We start from the raw sequence: 20,690 nt of genomic DNA on the forward strand, positions 1-20,690 counted from the left end.
TAGCAACAGCAAAATGAAGCAACTCTCATGAACTGACATAGGAATAAATTCCTATAAAACTGGACTCTAAAGAATAAGGACTTTGAGTCTATGGTTCTGATACCAACCTCCAGGAGCATCAGCTGCATCTGACACAGACTCGGCTCCATCCTCATGACCAAGATACCTGGCCAGTAACTTGGCATGAGCAACATCTAGGCTGGTAACTATAACATCTATACAGAACCTGAATGAATGATTGTGTGAATGAATGTGTGTGTGTGTGTGTGTGTAAGGAATAAGTAGTAATAGAAACAAGTAGAAAAACATTGTTCTTTGTTTTGTTATGGTATTTACAATAAATGTGGCATCTTTGCCTTATCCCTCTTAATAAGATCCTGCTGGTTTTTATTATATTGGTATAACACTCTATCCTTTTCCCCCTGCCCTATCCCATCCCCTTTCCTTCCCTCCAGCCTCCTCCCCCCCCCCCCACTCTCCTTACCTTGTATCCCCCACACCCCTTACCCTGTCCCATTGTACAGAAAACAGGATAGTGGCCATATAGGGTGCCCAGCACACATAGAAGGGGAAGGGGACTGGCCCTAGGGCCCAGGAGGCAGCGTCTAGCTGCAGAGGCAGTGACCACCCAGCAGAAGCAGCTCTGGACCACCACCTCTGCTCCTGCAATGCCCCTCTCCAAACTAGACCCCTGGACTTTGGTCTAGATCTTGTGCTGCCCTATTTTTGTGCCCCCAGCAGTTCTTGCCCCACCCTAGTTATGGCTTTGGTTTTGATGTCACACTGTGCCATCCCTTCATGCTGCAACCACTGGCTGATGCTACCGAGTTAGTCCATGTCACAATCTATTACTCATTGCCTTCATGGTGTCATGGCTTCTTAACCCTACCTCATTAATCACCTCTCATTAGCCTGCACTCTCGTTAACCTGCTGCCTTGCCGTGTGGTGATGTTTTAATCTTGCCTCAAGCTGGGGCCTGATGATGTTAGGGTGCCATACTGGGTCAATGACCCACACAGCAAGGATTAGGGCTGCCAGGTGTCTGTTTTTTTACCGGAATGCCTGGTCAAAAAGGGCCCCTGGTGGCTCTGGTCAGTACTGCTGACCAAGTGGTTAAAAGTCCAGTTGATGGCACAGAGGGGATAAGGCAGGCTCCCTGCCTGCTGTAGCTGCAGGAAGCAGTGGCATGTCCCCACGCTGGCAACTACATGTAGGGGCACCATGCACTGCCTCCGCCCCAAGTGCCAAATCTGCAGTTACCACTGCTGGGAACTGCAGCCAATAGGAGCTGTGGGGGTGGTGCTGCGGACGGGACAGTGCGTGGAGCTGCCTGACTGCACCTCTGCATAGGAGCTGGAGGGGGGGGGAAACGTGCTGCTGCTTCCAGGAGCTGCCAGCCCCAGCCCTGATCTCCTCCTGCCCTCTGAACCCCTTGCTCCCAGAGCCCGCACCCTGAACTGGAGCCCTCACTCCCCCCCGCGAGAAGAGAGTGACGGTTAGTCGGGAACGAGGCGGCCCGGCCCGGCCGAAGGAAAACTGAAGGCTGGACGATGCCGGGCGGAGCGAAGGAGTATTTGTGGGCGGAGCCAGGGCCAAGGGGCGTGACCATCGCCGAGCCCCGCCACGCCCCTTATGAATATTCAAGTGACAAGATGACTAACGATGAGCTGCCTCCGTCGCCCACCCGGAAGTGCTGCTGCTGCTGCTAGGCCGGTTTGTTTGTAAGCGGCCGAAAACAACATGGCGGCGCCAGGTGCTGCGGCAGCCGAGCCCGGAGCGGGGCCGGGGTGGCCCCGGGCTTCGGCCCGTGACGCGGAGCGCCCTGCCCCGCGGGAGCTCGTGCGGCCGTCGGTGACGGAGCTGTCCCGGGCCGTGCGGACCAACATTCTGTGCACGGTGCCCGGCTGCGGCAAGGTCCTGCCCAACAGCCCGGCCCTCAGCATGCACCTGAGCAAGGCCCACCGGGTCCAGGTACTGCCCCTCCCCGGCCCGCCGGGCCTGGCTACAACCCTCCCCTGCCTTGGGCATGTCCCCGCGCGTCCGGGTACCCACCCGCCCCTGCCCTGAGCGTGCCCCTGGGCAAGACCCACCTCCCTTGGCCCGCTGGGACCAGGTACCGAAACCCCCATATTCCCCACTCCCAGCTCTGAGCAAGACTCAGCTGGTCTGGATACCTAACCCCTTTTATCCCACCCCGAAGCACCTGAACAAGGTACAGATCCAGAGATCAACACATCTCTGGCTCACTGGGTCCAAGTACCAAACCTTCCCTATTCTGATCAGGTACCTGAGCCCATGTACACTAAACCCTTCATATTGTCTACCCCCAGCCCTGAGTGTGCATCTGAACAAGCCCAACCAGGTCCAGGTACTAACCCCCAGTCCACTGGGTCCAGATACCGAATCCCCCTTGCCATGAGCATCTTCCTGAGCAAGATTCTCCAGGTCCAGGTGCTGAACCCTGTATTTTGTTTGTTCCTGAACATACACCTGAGCAAGTCTAACCAGGCCCTCCCATCCACCCCTCAAAAATCCCCTAACCCAAGGAAGGCCCACATGTTGAACTTCCCTCCTACAAATGCATGTCCAAAAAACCTTCCTGGCCTTTAGCATACACCTGAGCAAGGCCATGGAATCAAACTCTCCAGCACTATGCATGATGTAAGCAAGTGTAGAGCCAGATACCCCTGCTTGTCCCCATTATTCCTCACCCCTTGAGATCTTCTGAGCACGCACCATGTCTAGTTGTTCAGAGGCACCAACTTTCCACTTTCTGTGGGGGTGTTTGACCCCTGCTCCACCCTGGGCCCTGCCCCCACTCCACCCCTTCCCCCAAGGCCCTGCCCCATCTCTTCACACACCTACCCATTCCCTGAGTACGCCCTGCCACCACTCCTCTTCCCCTCCTCCCTACCCGTAGTTCCAGCTGATTGTGGTGGGCGGGAGGCACTGACCGGTGGGGCCTGCCAGGGGGCGGCAGGCTCTGGAGGAGAGGGAGAGGAGCTGAGCACCCACTATTTTTTTCCCTGTGGGTGCTTCAGCCCTGGAGCACCCACATTGTCGGCGCCTATGGAGCTCTTGGTATGCACCTAAGACCATCGGTTCCAAGTACCAAAGTCCGTGAGTCTGCACTTAAGCTAGATCCACTTGGTCCTGATATTGACTGCCACCTCTTGTGCCCACAGCCCTGAGCATGCCCGAAAGTAATACACACCAGGTCTACATACTGACCCATGCTCCCAACCTGACCCCAAGTGTGTACTTGAGCATTGACTGCCTACCATTTGACCAGCACTACATCTGCATCCCCTGGGTCCTTCTTGCCTTCTGATTTATCTAACATCTAGATGGGGAGCTCCCATTCTCAGTTTTGAGGCCCTCTGCAAGGGTTAGCATTCTTTAGAAACTCAGTAAACTGTCCAATTGTTTCTAAAGCCACTGTTGTTCAAAGAGTACTGTAAAGATTTATATAGGTGTTGATGGGCTGTTCTAGATTAGTGTGTCATGTTTATTCTATTACAATGGGGAGAATGATGCATTTTCTAGCAACAGCTTTTTTGTTTAAAACACCCTTCAGTGTGAAATATATAAAGTTGTTTAACAGTATATGCGTACTTAATGTTTGGTTTGTCTCTGTGGTATTTGTGTGTGGTATATTTTAAAAAAGATTCAAGAATAACAGATACTGTTAAGAGTAGCTTGGGTTTTTTCTTTCTAAAGATCATTCATCATTTTATTCATTATTTGTATTGCTGTGGTGCCTGGAGGCCCTGGCCACATTGTGCTACAGGAATACAAACATATGGTTCCCTGGGCACCAAAACCTCATATTTTCTTAGGGCTTGGCTACACTTGAAAGTTGCAGCGCTGGGAGTGTAGGGACAGTGCTGGTGTGTGGCCACACTCACAGCTACCAGCGCTGGTGTGTGGCCACATCTGCAGCGCTGTTGGGAGTGATGCATTATGGGCAGCTATCCCAGCGTTCAAGTGGCAGCAACGTGCTTTTCAAAAGAGGGGGGTGGGAGGGGGGTGACAGGGAGTGGGGGGAGAGAGAGAGAGTGGATTTTTGGAGCCAACACTATGTGTTTAGCTTCCTGCCTTGAAAAATCAGAAAATGTTCGCGAACCCTTAGTCTTAACTCTTAATTGCAAACAGCCTGCATCCAAACGGACTCCCCGCTGTTTCTCTGTCAAGCAAACACTCACTCCCTGCCTGCCTCATTATCTCATTTGATGGTTCACAGCCAGTGCAGATTGATCAAAGCAAACAGGAGCTGTGTTATAAGCAGCTCCGGACCGAGTTCACAACAAAACAAAGAGAGGCTGCATAACAAAACAAAGAGTAATTTATAAAAGCATTCTGGGATATCTGCTAATACCCTGGAGGCCAATAACAGCGCTGGTGTGTGTCCACACTTGAGGAGCAGTGCTGGATCACCAGCGCTGCAATCGTTATACCCCAACCAGACCAGGTGTACAGCCAGCGCTGCAGCCAGGGAGTTGCAGTGCTGGATGTGCCTTGCAGGTGTGGACGGTTACTAATTGCAGCGCTGGAAAGCCTCCACCAGCGCTGCAACTTTCAAGTGTAGCCAAGCCCTTAGTGAAATAGCCAGTTAGATTTGTTGATTATTGGTCGAGTTGGCCTATGTGGATCTTGTCTCAAAAGCAGTTAGAAGGAATTGAGTGGCATTGGCTGATGCGTCCTGGGGTTGAGGGACACAATGGATACATAGGGTTTGTGCGCAGTTTCAGCAGACATTGTTCTTCTAAACATTCCGAGCTTGTGCTTTGCAGTGCATGCAGCACTCCTGGATACATGCGGGCCATCATTTTGAACCACAGTTACTGCAGTATTTAACTGTTGTGTTCCAAGTTTGCTATCAGGGAAGAAAATACACTGTGTTCTTTCTCCACATAAACTGCTGTAATAGCTCTCAGAATGTTATCACAGTGCCGGGTACACTCATGAGATTCCTTGTACTCAACTTTCCGTTTGGTAATAGCTCAGGCTAGTATTGGAACACTGGTGTGGCTCAGACACATAGTGTCTATGGAGATTAGATTTTTGGAGATACAGATTCTAATGACACTTTATCTGGTCATGACTGACTGAATGATACTTTAGTTTAGAGCTACATACACATAGTCCCAGCTAAGGAAACTTTTTACCAATATATGTAGAGTTGCCTCTTCCATATTCAGCATTGTTTTACAGCTTACCTCTCTTACTAAACCCTTTCAGCAGTTAAGTCCAACTTGCTAACTAAGTGCCTATAAAAGCAGATGGTCACCTAGTGGAATTATCAAAAGCACCTTAGAGAGTCTAGGCACTTTTGAGAATTCTGCTAGGTGACTATCTGCTTCTTTAGGCACCTACCATACCAGGGGTTCTCAAATGTTATTGCATCACAACCCCCTTCTGACAACAAAATTTACTACATGGCCCCAGGAGTGGGGGACCGAAGCCTGAGCCCACCTAAGACCCACTGCCCTGGCTGGGGAGATCAAAGCCAAAGCCCCCACTCGGTAGGGGCGGTCAAAGATAAATCCCAAGCCCCACATTTAATTGACAAAGTTCAAGAATCTGTCAGGTTTTCTTTTGGTGAAATGAGAGAGTTGACTATCGCATTCATTGGATTCTTTGAACTTCATTGTATGGACTTGTAGCATTAGTAAAACTATCTTGCAACAAAATGTCTTTTACTAGAAACCAGGTTTGAATGCATAGAAACATAAGTTGCTTGACAAACTTGTATAGCATTGATTATGTTCCATTCATTGAAGACATAACTTATCTTGGTTTGGCAGCCGTTAAAGCTTCACTTTGACAAAAATGAGCTCATTAATGTGGCATCTGTTTATTCCTGTTTGTGGGATTCGCCTCATGCTATGCTGTGGGAACTTTCTGGAAAACGATGTCTGTTAGAGCTGCATGAGCACCCTTCTCACTTAAGATGTTTGAAGCAGATGTTATGAAAATGTTGTGCGGTCCCAAACTACCTCAGTTTATGCATTTCTGTGGTCAGATGCAGAGACCTTCTCTCTCTGTTCCCAGGGTGATTTCTTGGGGTCTTTTAATCCAAAACTCAACTTCTGGTGTTGCCCTGTTGTACTGGTAGGTTTTTATTTTGGCCCTAAGGTTCTCTGGCTCTTACTAATATGTCTATCAGGGCTCTGAGGTCTCCGGTAAGAAGGGTGTATTTAAGCAGTGTTGTGATGTGTCTGTCTATGTTCTGGAGACAGATGTGGGTACCTGCTATTCTGCCTGGGATGGTAAACCATTACTTGGATTGCTGCTCTGTTATAGGGCCTTCACACTTTGAGCTTGCATTGATAAGCAGCAGAGGCTCTGTGCCTTCATCAGGGAGGCCTTATGCGGCTGATCCCTGGATCCAACATCAGATTAGCAGTCTGCCCCTGTGAAAAGAGGCATCAGATCAAGTTAAATCTAATTTCACACTGCAGAAATTGGTACCAGAGAGAGATCTCCAGGGTTGTAGTGCCTGGAGTTTGGCTCCCCAGCCAGCTCCAGGATCTGGAGGGACAGAAGAGGTGCTACTTTTGTCTTTATGCTTCCCAGCAGCACTGTGTTTTGCTCAAGTGCAGCTGAATATTGTAGTCCAAAATTCATTCTTAGCTAGTAACCTGCTACTATCCCTAAGTGTCCAGGCACAGGTGGCTGAAATATGTGGAAAGCAGAATAATGTGGTTGAGACTGAGGGAATCTTCCTTGGTAAGGGAGATGTCTCTTCCAGAGACAACTAAGCAGAATCTGTCCCTATTGGTATTCTGGTTCTGTAGTATAGTTCCGTGAACATCTAGACTGTGTACAAGCACACACAAAAAGTTTATTAAGTGGCACATGGAACTCTTGTTCTTTAATTTTACTTGCTTCAGCAACTTTGATGGAGTGTGATTGTTTCAGGCAAATATAAATTGTAAAGTAGAAACCTTACCGGTTGGAAACACCAAGCATAAGACAGTTCTGAAAAATTAAAACTACAGTGTATTGGAACACTGTAAATATTTAGTGAAATGCAGTGTAGAGCTCCATTTATTTTGGACTCTAAAAAGTTAAGAAATAGCATGTGTAAATTGTTTAGATTCTGAAAGTATTTCCTCTATGGTGGGGAGAATTTAATATTTGGAAGTAAAATAATAGTATACTGCTCTCGGATCATCAGTTGTGATTCCTGAAGAGTTCTGCTGGTATAGTCACAAAATAGTATCTGAACAGATAAGCAATTCCATTTGAGCTGAATAATCTACCAATTCACTTAGCAAAGAGTTTTCAGCTTGAATGTCAAGGCTGGTAAACTAAATGTTGAGCAAAGTTTAATCTGTATTCTGAACACTGTATTAATAGTACAGACCCATTTGCCAACTTTTAATAAAAATGTGCTTTTTCAGGATGGAAAAATAAATGCATCAATAAGGAAGGGTTTGAAAACTACACAGAAATTCTACTGCTGTCCTATTGAAGGCTGCCCTAGAGGACCAAACAGACCATTTTCCCAATTTTCACTTGTAAAACAGGTATTTTTTTTTCTGGACTACTTTTCCTTGAGTAATAGTATAAGAGGAATCTGGGGACAACATGGGCCAAATCTTCAAGAGTGCATATACCTTCCTGTATCCAAACACACGTGCCAGACACCCCAATGTGTATACTCAAGTTGCAGAACAAGTGTGTGGAGAAACCCCAGTTTGTGTGCAGATGGCAGTTTGCACATCCACTTTGGAAGACTTGGGCCTTTGTGTCTAACAGGCACTGGCATGTTCTCATTTAAAAAAAAAACAACTGATTAAAAAATGAGCTACTTAGAAAAGGTCATTCAGATACAAATTTTCCAAAGAGTTGACGTGTGGTTAACATTTTTCCATAAATGTCCAGTTATAACAAAAAGTCCAAGGGCAATAAGCTGGTTTAAAATTATTAGCCATCTTAAATGGATAAGAAATAAGACTAACTCCTGTACTTTTGTCTCAAGAGTTGACGTCTGTACACAGATGACTTTCTGTTGCATGTTAATCAGGATTATCTCTTGTTAAGAAAGTCACTTATGCATTCTTTATGAAAAGTATTAAATTCTGTTGAAAATCCAACTGCCAACATTTGTGACTCATTTTCAGTGTCAGTCAGCTGCATGATCCAGGATGGTAGTGATGTGGTTTAGTGGCTAGCACACAGGGCCATAAATAAAGGGTTCTGTTTACTTGCTCTGGGAACTTTGGACAACTCACTTAACCTCTCCTCTTTGTTCTAGTCCTTTTTTTTTGGGAAAGAGAGAGAGAGAGTGCCTCTCTCAGGGTGGGAATTTTGATTATTTAAATAATGTTAATAAACAGCAAGATCCTTGAATGAGAAGCACTGTGGGCTTGATCCTGTGCCCACTGAAGTCAATGGCAAATCTCCCATTGATGTCAGTGGTACAGGAGGAGGCCCTGTAAGTGTTAAGTGGCAGTATTTAATCTATAACTAAAAGCTGTGGGAATTGATGATGTAAAATTAATGACCAGGTGTATGAGATTGCCAACAAGTTCATTCTCTGGTATTGTATGAAGACTTATTCCCAAGTAAAACAATGGAAATCAATTAGAAGGTTGGTGATGGTGTAAAATCATATTTAAACTACTCTTTTTTTGTACAAATAACTAATTAAAACTATTAAAATTAATTTAAGCAACTTTTCATAGTTTACTTTTTGCCCTCACCTTAACTTGGACAATGAAACTAGACTTCTCTTCATTCTGTAGTTCTCACTGCTTTAGAATAGTATTGTATTGTTTGTGCCTCGAGCAGTGCAAGAAAATATTTAAATTTTTAAATCTTTTTTCAGTGAAATGCCTAAATATTTCTATTGAATTCTTAAAACTGTTTCTAATTAGATAGTTTTTTCACTCTTCTCCAAGACTAGCATATCTCCTAAGTTGTTTGCATGTGCTAACACTGTATCTGTCTGGTAAAGAAATGACCTCTTAACCAATTCCTTTGTATTGTTAACTTGTCTACCTTTCACTGTGAATTTTAGCACTTTATGAAAATGCATGCTGAAAAGAAGCACAAATGTGATAAATGTAGCAACTCATATGGCACGGAATGGGACTTGAAACGACATATAGAAGACTGTGGCAAGACTTTCCAGTGTACTTGTGGGTGCCCTTATGCCAGCAGAACAGCATTACTGTCTCATGTTTACAGAACTGGCCATGAGATCCCTGCAGAGCACAGGTAACAGTGAAGTTATTATTGATTAAGTGATTTAATTTATTTTATATTAAGTATTATGACATCTTCCTACATGTGCCTCATAATTAACTCCTTTTGGTTGATCTCCTACCTATATGCAGTTAACTCCCACTAACACTAATGCAGTTTGCTGCTGCTTCCTTCCATTACTTGCAGCAGTCCTAGCTTCATTGATGGCAATGGGAATTGCATGTCCAGTACTATGTAAGATCAAGCTTCTAGCGTCTAGCACAAGAAGTGCTGCCAGCTGTGGTCCTCTTATTGCTGGTGACATTTATTGCATTTGTTGTTAGAACTACAACTGATTCTTGTTGAAACTGTGCGACCTGCAGTGCTATGAAAGTAGAAAGGGAATGCTCTTGGATGGGGAATGTGCACACCCAGTATAGTTCTGTAGCCTGAAGTAAGCAATGTTAATTAAATATTTTTACTCTTAACACTTATACAGCACCATATGTGTCAGTTGCTTTCATTAGTAAGACAATGGTTGGCAGTTAATAAAAAGATAAGTATGAAAAATTGCCATCTATAAAAGGTGCATAAATCTTCCTAATAGTGTGCATGCATGAAGCAATCTATTTACTGAATCCTACTATGTATTTTGCAGAGTGAGATGCTACAAGATTAGAATACTTGTGCATTCATATTATGCAAGGGTTAGAAAACCTAGGCTCCAATTTTCTATAAGACTGTAACTACCTCTTTGAACGTTTTCTTAAACACCATAACCCAAAATACTGAGGTTACTCTTTTAGCATTTTCCTCATTCTCTCTCTCTCTCTCTCTCTTTTTTTTTTTTTTTTTAACTTTAATAAGGAAAAGCTCATGATCAGGATTAGTTTTTCTGCCAATTCAGACCTGCGGAAGGATTTAACTTATACCTCCACTCCCACAAGGTCTAGTGCCATGATTGAAAGAGTTGGGAGGGAGGATTTTGTTGTTGGTCTCTAAACTGTGAGATAAATTCTTAATGTATCATGTTTACAGGGATCCACCTAGTAAGAAAAGGAAAATGTGCACTGAGGTTTCCAATCAGCACTTGGCAGAGAAAGCGAGTGAAGCATTCATCAATGCACGCACCAGTAGTACTTGCTCTCGGGACTTGGAATCGTCTGAAATGAAACTAATGGCCTCCTTTGAAGGCTCCTGCAGTTCTAATGTCAGTAAGCAAACGCTCTCACAGCCTAAGTGTACACCGAAGATGCTTTTGCCAAAGCCCAAAGTAGCTTTGGTTAAACTTCCAGTAATGCAGTTTGCTCACTTGCCTATTTTTGTGTCAGCAACAGATTCCTCTGTCAAACCTGTTGTAGTGGCTGTTGATAATCAAGGCTCTGTTATGAGTACTGTTCACTTATTACCTCAGTCTATAGGAATTCTGATACCAGCACTGGAGGCTGAAGCACTTGTATTTAAAGACACAGTGCCTGTTTCAAAAACAGCAAATTCTGGTGATGTTGAACCAATTAGCACCAGTGTCCAAGTCAATTTGGGTAAGATAACATCAAATAATGCAGTACAAGAGCTGGGAAGCATGTGTCAAAAGAATAAAATCTCTTCAATAAATGTACAAACTGACTTATCTTACATTTCACAAAACTTTATGCCAGCTTCAGCCTGGACTCCTGATTCTTCTGTATCCTCTTGCTCTCAGACAGACCTGACATTCAGTTCACAGGTTTCGCTACCGGTTAGTGTTCAGACTCAGACACTGTTGCCCAGTTCTAAACTGACTTCATCCATAGCTGCCCAGACTGATGCTTTTGCTCAGGCTTGTTTCCAGTCAGGTGGTGTGTCTAGAGAGACTCAAACCAATAGAACACAAAACTCTATTGATGGGAGAATACAAATGGACCAGGCTGTAATGTGCAATGACATTTTTGACAGTGTTCATTCAGCTTACAATGTTTCAACCCAGATTGGGCTCCCAGAAAACAATTTAATGGCTGCAAACGTGGATCAAAGATTACTACAAAGAAGTAACTGCAAGACCCTGAGTCAGGATACAATAAAATCTGAACCCATTATCAACTTCAATACACAGACTAATATACTCCCACAGCAAAATATGACAGATAATCAAACCCAGACAATGGACTTACTAAGTGATCTGGAAAACATCTTTTCAGGTAACATGTCTGGCCAGACATTGGATAATCGTGGTCTTTTGTCTGATACTAGCTCTGGGGCTGATACGCATCTGCCATCTGGCCCTACACAGAGCACGGGAATAGACTTTGACATTGAAGAGTTCTTTTCAGCTTCCAATATTCAAACACAAACTGAGGAGAGTGAACTTGGTAACCTGAACTCTGAGCCGGTCTTGGAATCTCTGGACATTGAAACACAGACTGACTTATTTTTTTTGGACAGTGCCACTCAATCCTATAGCTGCAGAGGAAATTCCAGCTTCTTAGGTTTGGAAATGTTTGATACCCAGACACAGACAGACTTAAATTCCTTCTTAGACAGTAGCACCCATTTGCCTTTGGGAAGTATTTTGAAGCAGTCCAGCTTCTCCATGAGCACTGACTCATCTGATACCGAAACCCAGACAGAAATACCCTCTGCTGCTAAAAATATACCTAGTCAAAATCTAGAAAATAAAGTCCAGCTGAATAGTGCTGAAACACAGACTATGGATAGCTGCTTTGAGACCCTTGGAAGCCTATTTCTTACCAGCAATGAGACACAGACAGCTATGGATGACTTTCTTCTGGCTGACTTGGCCTGGAATACAATGGAGTCACAGTTCAGTTCAGTAGAAACACAGACCTGTGCGGAATTGTGTTCCTTGGTTTGTCAGAAGTTTGGAACAAGCCATTGAGTGCTACTTAATAAAATTGTTTTCCTTGTGGTTTGAAACTAAGTTATTGGGGTGGGGAGCGGGAGAAGGGACTGACCAAGTTACCTACGATGAATGTAGTTGCCCATATGCAGTTGGTCTAAAACAACCTTTTCATGCATAAGGTACTTAAGCTGTTGTATATGTAACTTAAACATAGAGTATGTATACATGTTTGTAACCTGTTAATGTAAGTTTGAACTTTTAAAGTGAATGTTCTCGTGGTGCCTACCGTTGTTGATCTGTGTTACAAAGCTATATCAACATGTCCATTGAACCTCAGTTCAGGCTTTTATATTTGTCTATACCTATATACTTCTGGCTCAGACCTAGGTTTACTGTCTTGATGCAAAAGTAGGCCTATCTAATTCTGACACATCTTGCTCACCAAAAAAGCCCTTATTGGCATAAGCTGCTTTTTGTTTTTTAAAGTCTTAGATTTGACAAGATTATAATATGGCAAGGTTTACCTGTCCTGTACAAAAATGGATGTTGAGGAATTTATTAGTAGATGTAGTTTCCAAGCAGTTGTCCCAAAAATGAACCTGGAACACAAATTTGCTGATTATTGCGTATATAATTTAAAGTGCGACTAATGTGAGTAGCAACACTTGTTTTTACTTCTCTTTGAATTGGTATAATCAGCGTTGTGTTAAGGGGGTATAAAAACTTTTTGAGATACTTAACTCTTAAAGTTATCATGCAGTAACTTCACTGCACATACTGTAATAAAACAGCTTACAGGTCTAAAGTATTTTTGGACTTTTCAAGGAGGGATTTGTGTTCCGAAACTGTGATTTGCAAAAAACCCTGGTTCTGATGCAAACAAAATCAAGAAAATTCTAAATATTAGAATGTCTGAGTGAAAGATCAGAACAAATCATCAGGTTACACTGTAATTCACCTACCAATAGCACAGTTATTTGCTAATTTGAGGAATAGTATATTGGTTATACTATAACTACGAACCTTTCCAAAGACCATAGAAACTGTTAGACTTGTAACGACTGAATTCTCTGATAGCCTGTTGACTAAATTACTACTCTTAAATCTTACTCTTCCAGAACAAGACTAGGTAGAACTCCCAAAGCTCAGAGTGTTTGAGGCTGCTGACTTCCCTGTATAGCAGCAGGTACATTGTTCCTCTGCACAGTGGGCTCAGCAGCCACTCCTGCCCCTGGCTTCGCTGTAAAGCATTCCCCTTCAGCAGTTATCTGTTAAAAGCTGATGATACTCGAAGTATGGAGATTTCTACTGTCTTCTCCTAACTGATCAGTTACAACAGTCATGTATTTCAATGGAGGGGCAGTTATTCTGATGTGAATTTTTGCTGTGAGCTCCAGTCTTCAGCCTTGCATCACTTTTTTTTTTTTCTTTCTTTTAGCATTTCTGAGGTGTTGCTAACTTTTGTATTTTCCTGTAACTTTATTTCAGAAGCATCCAGTTTTGCCTTGAAGGTCAGTCTGGAAGGCTGGTAGCAGCTGTGCCTTGCCTTAGAGCACCTGTGTGTGCCATCCAGAAATATTTGGATCTGATTCCATGCTCCCCTGTCTCCAGTTTATGGAAAGGGCACAGCTCTGAAGATCAGCGTGTAAAAGGCGCAATCCTCTATCTGTGTTGGTAGGAGACTCAAAGTGCGATTTGGTTTGGTGCAGCCTGAGTAGTAGTGGCAATTGCAGTGCAATTCCAGGATTCAGATGGTTGCGGTTCCATTGGTGTTTGTAGTACTGCAGTGGGGTCAGAATACCTGCACACACGAGTAAGATCTGTTGTCTTAGTGTGTTGTCAGAGCTCGGCACACCAGAGGAATTTGTAATTTTGGGGCCTAGATTGCCTTCCCATTTCATCAGAGTATGGTGAACTTGCAGGGCACTGACAGCACCATTGATCGATCAGGGCTTGCTGTGCCGTTGGAGCTTGATGCAGTAGCAGATAATCTTGGATCACAGCAGAGCTGGGCCCTACCGTGATACTCTCCCAACACAGGCACATCTTGGAGCCCTAGAGCTCGTTTGCTGTTCCTACTTCCAATATGCTGGGTCAGCACTACATGGTGGTACCTCGGAACAGAGGCTTGGTGTATTTCTGACTAGTGTGCCAGTTGATATCTTTGAGGGGACTTGGAGCATTGGTCTGTTTGTGTACAAAGAGGTCACCCTTAGCATACCTGGCACCAACACTATGGAGTAATTCACACTATGTACGGGTGCATTGCCCAGATGTCCCCCTGATGCACTAGGCAGGTGTTCACCCACAGCACTAGTGCCGAGGAAGTGAATTTGAGATGCTGATGGCTTCTCTGTGGGGGAGTTCTTCATGGCTTGAATTGCTTTGCCTCGGAGCATTTCAGACTGCCTTTACCCAACACCAACTGCTGCATGATCACTTGTCTTAGTACTCCAAAACTTTGCTGTGATGGGGGTAGCTTAGTGTGATGTGCAGTGGATGGATTGCATACCTGAGCTCCCAGGCACACCAATTTCTATGGCTCTGCAGTGCACTCTTCAGGCCAGTGTTTCAGAGTTGCATTTTGGGGCACTGCTGTAGTGTGCCAATCAGTAAGGCATTGTCTGTAGGTATCTTGGGGCTTTGGACATCATGATTCCTCCAGATGAGGAAGTCAGATACATAGACAACAGTGTATCATGGAGCCATTCCCAGGCACAAGAACAACTTGTTGGAGAGGTTTGCCTGTCTGTGTCTGCCTTGGAGAAGATAAGGTTTGTGCGTTGCACCAGAGTACCCAATTTGAGCTGTCCAGAGACCTTGAGTCCTGCAGTCTTCATAAACTGAGAGAAACGTCAGACACTTTGTTCTGTTTGCCAGAAGGTGGCAGGTACCAGCTCAGACCATAGTGAAACTTGAATTTTGATTTTTGCAATAGTGTTCTGGTACTTGTGGTTGGATGTACTATAAGACATGATTCCAGTAGGCCTGAAGTTCAAAGAACAAAATACATAGTTCATATAGACAAATGATAAAGCCTGAGCCTCTCTCCCTTAACTGTGGTCACCAGACCTTCATTCAAATTCTATTAAGTCAAATTATGCAGCTTCCTGTGCTGTCCAATTGGTAATTGCCTTTAGGTAGACACATTCTCTACTTGTAGATGTATTTGGGATGTGTGTTGGCTACTTGAGCTCAGTGCAGTCTCTGGTCTATTCTTTGGTAGCCTTGGGGCATGTTTACTAATCTAGGGTCAATTATTGAGCTCTAGATTTTTGACTTCTCTCTCTCAAACTTGAGTATCTTATCCTCAATTTGTGTTGCCTCTCACTAAGCTGGTGTATGTCCAGTTACTTTATTGACTAAAGGAGTAACCCTTTTGGCTGCAGCAGAAAGGAGGCGGCTGGATTAAGCACTCGGCATATCGCTTCAAGTATATCCTTAGTTGGTCATTTTAAAAATCATGCATAGATCCCAGAGCAACTCCTTAGCATATTTTGTTCACTAGTAATAATAAGGACCCAAGATCCTGCTTTTAGTTTTGCAAAGGCAAAGGATCACTTGCTTACCCACAGGAAGAGGGGAGGTATTGGGTATATGTTTGACACTAACCAGTCACTCATCTGTGTAGAAGTTTTTGTTTCTGGAGACCTGATGGAAGTGATCTATAGCCCGTCCTTTCTGGTCACAGCTCCCAGCACAAAACTGAGAATGTTTCCCTCTTTACTATGTAGGACTTAACCAATATGCTAGATGAAGGTGACTGTTCTGTTGCAGGATATTCCTTTGTCAAAGCAGTCTTTTCTTGGGGAAGCTTTTGGCTTTTCCTGCTTTCTTAAATGTGCTATAATCAAGCCAACAGGCTTAGCTGGTGGTCATCTGTACCCCTGCTTGAAATTGTGTAATGCAAACAACAAATCCTTCTGCATGCCTGCCTGGCAATGCATGCCCTATGCTCCTTGTCCCCTATTTAATATATATCCCTGACGTTCTCAGATGGGGGAGTGTCCTGAGTGTACAAAACTGCCTTTTGCCATTCTAGTTCTCCATGGATTTGGTGAGTCTGCTGCTTTGTGGAAACTCCCCTCAAGTTTCTTGGTCTCTAGAAGGAGGAACCCAGAAGGGAAAATTACTTGCATGTAATTCTGATTCTCTGAAGATGTATGACTGGATTCCTTCTCACTCATCCAATTCTTGTGAGAGGCAGATAAAGTATGGCTGGATGAATCCATCTAATTTGTTACTATTTGTAGCAATGTTTATGCTTTGGTTTTAAAAGTATTTTCCCACTGTTTTATTGTAGAACCAGAGAATGCATTTCTTAGTGCATAGATGGCTGTGGCCATCCAACTGATGCAGTGATTATACTGACATCTCAAAGTGAAGCGGTTAGATACATAAGTTCTCATAGGTAATTGCTTCAACCTCTTGCTCAAAAAGAACCAGCAACTGGGAGCAAGCGTGTTGTACAGAGGTGGAACATACCACCTTCTGTGGAAGAGAAGATGTTGTGGGGACTCAGCGGCCCTGCACAACTTCACATTTTGGAAATTCAGGTTTTGTTCCAGCAGCCCAAAACTCAGAAGAGTGCGGATCAATTTCTGTGATGCGTTCAGAGAGTGGAATTACAGCAGGTAAGTTTCCCACTACTAGCCACCCAAGTAAAATAGCTAGCAACCCCACAGGCTCATGATGCTGAGCCGCAGGTTATCCTTTCTTTGGTTTACGCCTAAAACTCTTTTTACAAAGGAGTGAATTGTGGATGCACTGTTACCGGTGACTATGGCTTAAAGGAAACCAGCAGCATTTTTTCAATAGAAATGAGTTTACACTGCTGGTTCCCGTGAACAGTTGTCTTATTTCAGTTCTCTAAAATATGCCGTTACAGAGCACAGTAATACAATAGGGCTTTGATGCTGAATTTGGCCCCATTCCTCCCAGCCCCCACAGGATTAACATTTGATACTGGGGTATTACCTTAAGTGAGTATGGTATTACCACAATTTGAAACTGTTAAATAAAATCCAGTGGCATGAAAACAATTTAACAGTAAATATACCTTGTTTTGATGGACATGGGTCACTTGAGTCCCAAAGTTACCTACAGTCTAAACAAATGTGATGTGTTCATTCTGATTATAGAAAATTATTTACATTGGAAATCCGGAAAATGCTTACACTAAAGGAAGTTATCCCTAGTTCTGGATTTATTAATTAACACTTGTACTAGACAAGAGAGGTCGCCACCAAATTTGGCCATATTGTGCTAGGCACTGAACAAATGCATTAAAACTTGATTTGAAATCTTCAGTTAATATTTAACTCTTCCAAACTATTTTTTTTCTTTGTTCAGTTTCAATTTTTCTTGCACTGCCCTTCCAAAATAATTTGAACTACCTTAAGTGTGTCAGTCTGCAAAATTGATTTTAGGCAGGAAATTTCCAGTATTGTTAACAATGACTTAGACATTTCTCTACCCTTTTGTTGGCTGTAATGGGCAGCTGGCTGGTGAATAAAGGGAGACTTTGTTTTTGGCACCTATGGTTTCCCCATAGCCTCTCCATACAAACTTGTTTCCAAATAGTCATACTTGCACTATTTTCTTGCATTTCCTGCTTTATCCAAATTCTCATCCTTGCAACTATTGGATCTCTTACGCCTGTGTTAGACCATTCTGAACTCCACTTCCATTCTAGACTCACATGTGCTGTGATTGGTCACCTAATCATGCATCTCATGACCCGTTTGTTGGGGGAGGGGAAACTTGAATGTAGGATTTGCCATTATGAATCAGCCAACTGGTTAATCAAATCCAGTACTCTGTTGCTGGCAATGCTCATTACCTGATCCTTCAAAGGAAAATGAAAAACCCTAAAATGCTCTAGGATCTGATCCAAAGTCACTGGAGTAGATAGTATCTCTGTTGCTCTCAGTGGGCTTTTGGAGCGGACCTTTAGACAACCATACAATATTTTCTCTCAGCCAGAGATTAATTCTTCCCTGGTCTGTCACAATCATTTTACTGTGCTCTGAAGATGAGTTAAGATGAAGGTGCTCTACTTTCCTTGGCTGGCTGTAAATAAAGTTGCATGTTACCTTGTCTGTCTAAAGCATCCAGTTTTTCAAAGGATAGTAAAAGCAATCCAGAGATTAGTCTATGTTGTCTCTTGGATACATCCACATAACCGTCATGGCATGCAGATTTACTGAGAAACACCAAGGACAAAACATTTAAATGGAGAAGTAATGCAATTGTAGACACTTCTAACTTATATACATAGGGATTTGGGTGCTTTTATTGTAAATAGGGTATTTTGCATGCACCTGGGCAGAGAAGTGGCATATGCACATACGTAGTTATTTGGACATGAACATATGCATACATCAACTTCAAAAAACTGGCTTTAGCTTCTGAAAGAATACTGACACTTGTATGCAAATTAAACATATTGCACTTTCATTCATTAATCCAAAGGAGACATAAACAAGTTCAGGATGCAGCCCCTTTCTTATATACTGGAAAATATAAGCAAAAAGACAGCTGAAAAACTAGATATGTCAAATTTAACAATGAGTTGCCTTGCATTTTTATTGGTGTCATTATATATTGGTAAAAGTTTACGTTAAGCCCTGATAACAGAGAGGAGGCATGTTTGTTTATACTGTGGAGATATGCAGGCATCCATTTATGTGTATACACTTGTAAATACTTATTTGAGCTATTATTTGATTGTTTAAATTGCAGGGAAGTTTTTGTTTCTTCAGCCTGACAGAAATTGGCAGTCTAGGATAATAAATCTAACTCTCTTAAATATACATGTACGCTTTTATGTACACAAAGTGAAGTAGCTGGTGTGTAAAAACTCTTCTCTTCGATGTTATCTGAAATCCTAAAGCAGCATAAAGCATTTATATTCAGCTAAGAGTTAAACAGATTAAAGAAACTAAGATTGTAAAACTGGTCTCGCTGAACTTGTTCAAGCTATAAACCACTCCAGATCCACATCTGTTTTTTCCCAAATTACTTTTTCATAAATTTCCCTTGAAAATGTTACCTCCAAGTACACACATGCCATGCCTTTTTTAAGTCTAAATTCTGCTGTTACTCGTGTACATCTAGATTATTACCTGTAGTTACTCTGAAATAGCATAAAAAGGTAATAGAGTATGTTTCTAACTTAACAAAATGACTGTTTTTTGCTATTTTAGGTCCTGGTCCTGACAATATTCTGGTACATTTTTAACATTAAGCACGTGAATAATGTAATGTATTTCAGTGGTACTGCTCACATTCTTAACTTTAGGTGCATATGTGTTGGGCGGGTTGAGGCTTTAAATTAAAAGGTTATCTAATATAAAATTACGGGTGTAGAACGTACTTGAATAAAGCACGGATGTGGATAATATTGGTATGCTTTGTTCAGTCAATGTAAATCATTCTTAATTTACTAAAGGAATATCTGGTGCTGAAATTACAACACTGACGTCAACCAAATTATGTTTAAATGATCTTTTATCATGAAAGTTGTGCAGAGTAATTCTCTATAGTTTCCTTTGCTTTAATCTAATTTGGGGATGCTCTTTGTCATTTTGACAACACAATCGTCACGTGAAGATTTCTGTTGTTCCAAATAAACGTACATCAAAATGTCTTTTTTGAGGTGGGCCTTTGTAGTCTCACTTTGATTTGCTTAAAAATGCTGCTGTGCTTGTGTTTCAACAAACCTACTGCAAACAGGCTTCCATTCATAACGCTCTCTGTAAACACTAGGTGATAAATATGTGGGGGCAGGGGGTATGTTAGTGACCATGCTTTTTCTGAATGCATGGTGCAAATTTGCAGGAATTTCAGTGGTTCTCTAAACCTCTGAAGCTTTTTTAAAGTACACCTCTACCCCGATATAACGCTGTCTTCGGGAGCCAAAAAATCTTGCCGTGTTATAGGTGAAACCGTGTTATATCGAACTTGCTTTGATCCGCCGGAGCGTGCAGCCCAGCGCCCCCCCCCCCCCACCGGAGTGCTGCTTTACTGCGTTATATCCAAATTTGTGTTATATTGGGTCGCGTTACATCGAGGTAGAGGTATAGTTGATGTGAATTAAAGTCTACGTGCTTGAATGGCAAACAAGTCAGTGGAAGGATTTGCCAGCCTACAGCTAGTGTGTGTACTCTTATTAAAATTCCTTTGCTATGCAATTAATAGACTCAAAGGGCCAGATTGTTCAACTCTGTATTGACTTGCAGTCAGGTTGATGCAAAGTTTGTCTGTTTTGTGTGTGTATAACTCTTCCAGTTCACTAAAAACTGGAGTAGTGGAAATCCCCAAATGAGTTTTCTGCTACTTAAAAATATCAGCAATCTGCTGAGCTGCTTCTGACCTATACAGTCCCATAAATCATCCTTTATACTGCCTTTAGGTGGAAAACATTAGATAACTTCAGAAGCTACTGATACAATACATCAAGTGGATTAATAAGTTTCAAGCAGTGGCCTCCATTTTGGAATGTGCGGTTTTGCCAATGCATGTTTCAAGCACTCACTTGGCTGCAGAGCAGACAGTACTCTACATATATTTGCAAGAGCACATATGGAAGAGGTGGGCTATGAGCCATGTTTTCAAGCAGGCCTTATTTTCATTTTAACCACTTACTAT

At 42.9% G+C, this 20,690-nt stretch overlaps 1 protein-coding gene across 1 annotated transcript; it reads left to right on the plus strand.

The window, feature by feature from the left end:
• Positions 1-1,519: 1,519 nt before the first annotated feature.
• Positions 1,520-19,689, plus strand: ATMIN (ATM interactor). The gene is made up of 4 exons (XM_039502664.1): positions 1,520-1,972; positions 7,411-7,536; positions 9,033-9,232; positions 10,238-19,689. Exons 1-4 carry the CDS (start codon positions 1,742-1,744, stop codon positions 12,072-12,074), a joined length of 2,394 nt encoding a protein of 797 aa, XP_039358598.1. The 5' UTR covers positions 1,520-1,741; the 3' UTR covers positions 12,075-19,689.
• Positions 19,690-20,690: the final 1,001 nt, after the last annotated feature.

This window comes from Mauremys reevesii, linkage group 16 (assembly GCF_016161935.1).
Source record: "Mauremys reevesii isolate NIE-2019 linkage group 16, ASM1616193v1, whole genome shotgun sequence".
Lineage (NCBI taxonomy): Eukaryota > Metazoa > Chordata > Testudines > Geoemydidae > Mauremys > Mauremys reevesii.

What these genes read in the sequence shown, in the direction of transcription:
- ATMIN (XM_039502664.1), top strand. Translation starts at nt 1,742, where the DNA reads ATGGCGGCGCCAGGTGCTGCGGCAGCCGAGCCCGGAGCGGGGCCGGGG. An exon ending in GCAAGGCCCACCGGGTCCAG is followed by an intron (nt 1,973 to 7,410) that starts GTACTGCCCCTC and finishes GTGCTTTTTCAG; the next exon opens with GATGGAAAAATAAATGCATC. An exon ending in AATTTTCACTTGTAAAACAG is followed by an intron (nt 7,537 to 9,032) that starts GTATTTTTTTTT and finishes TGTGAATTTTAG; the next exon opens with CACTTTATGAAAATGCATGC.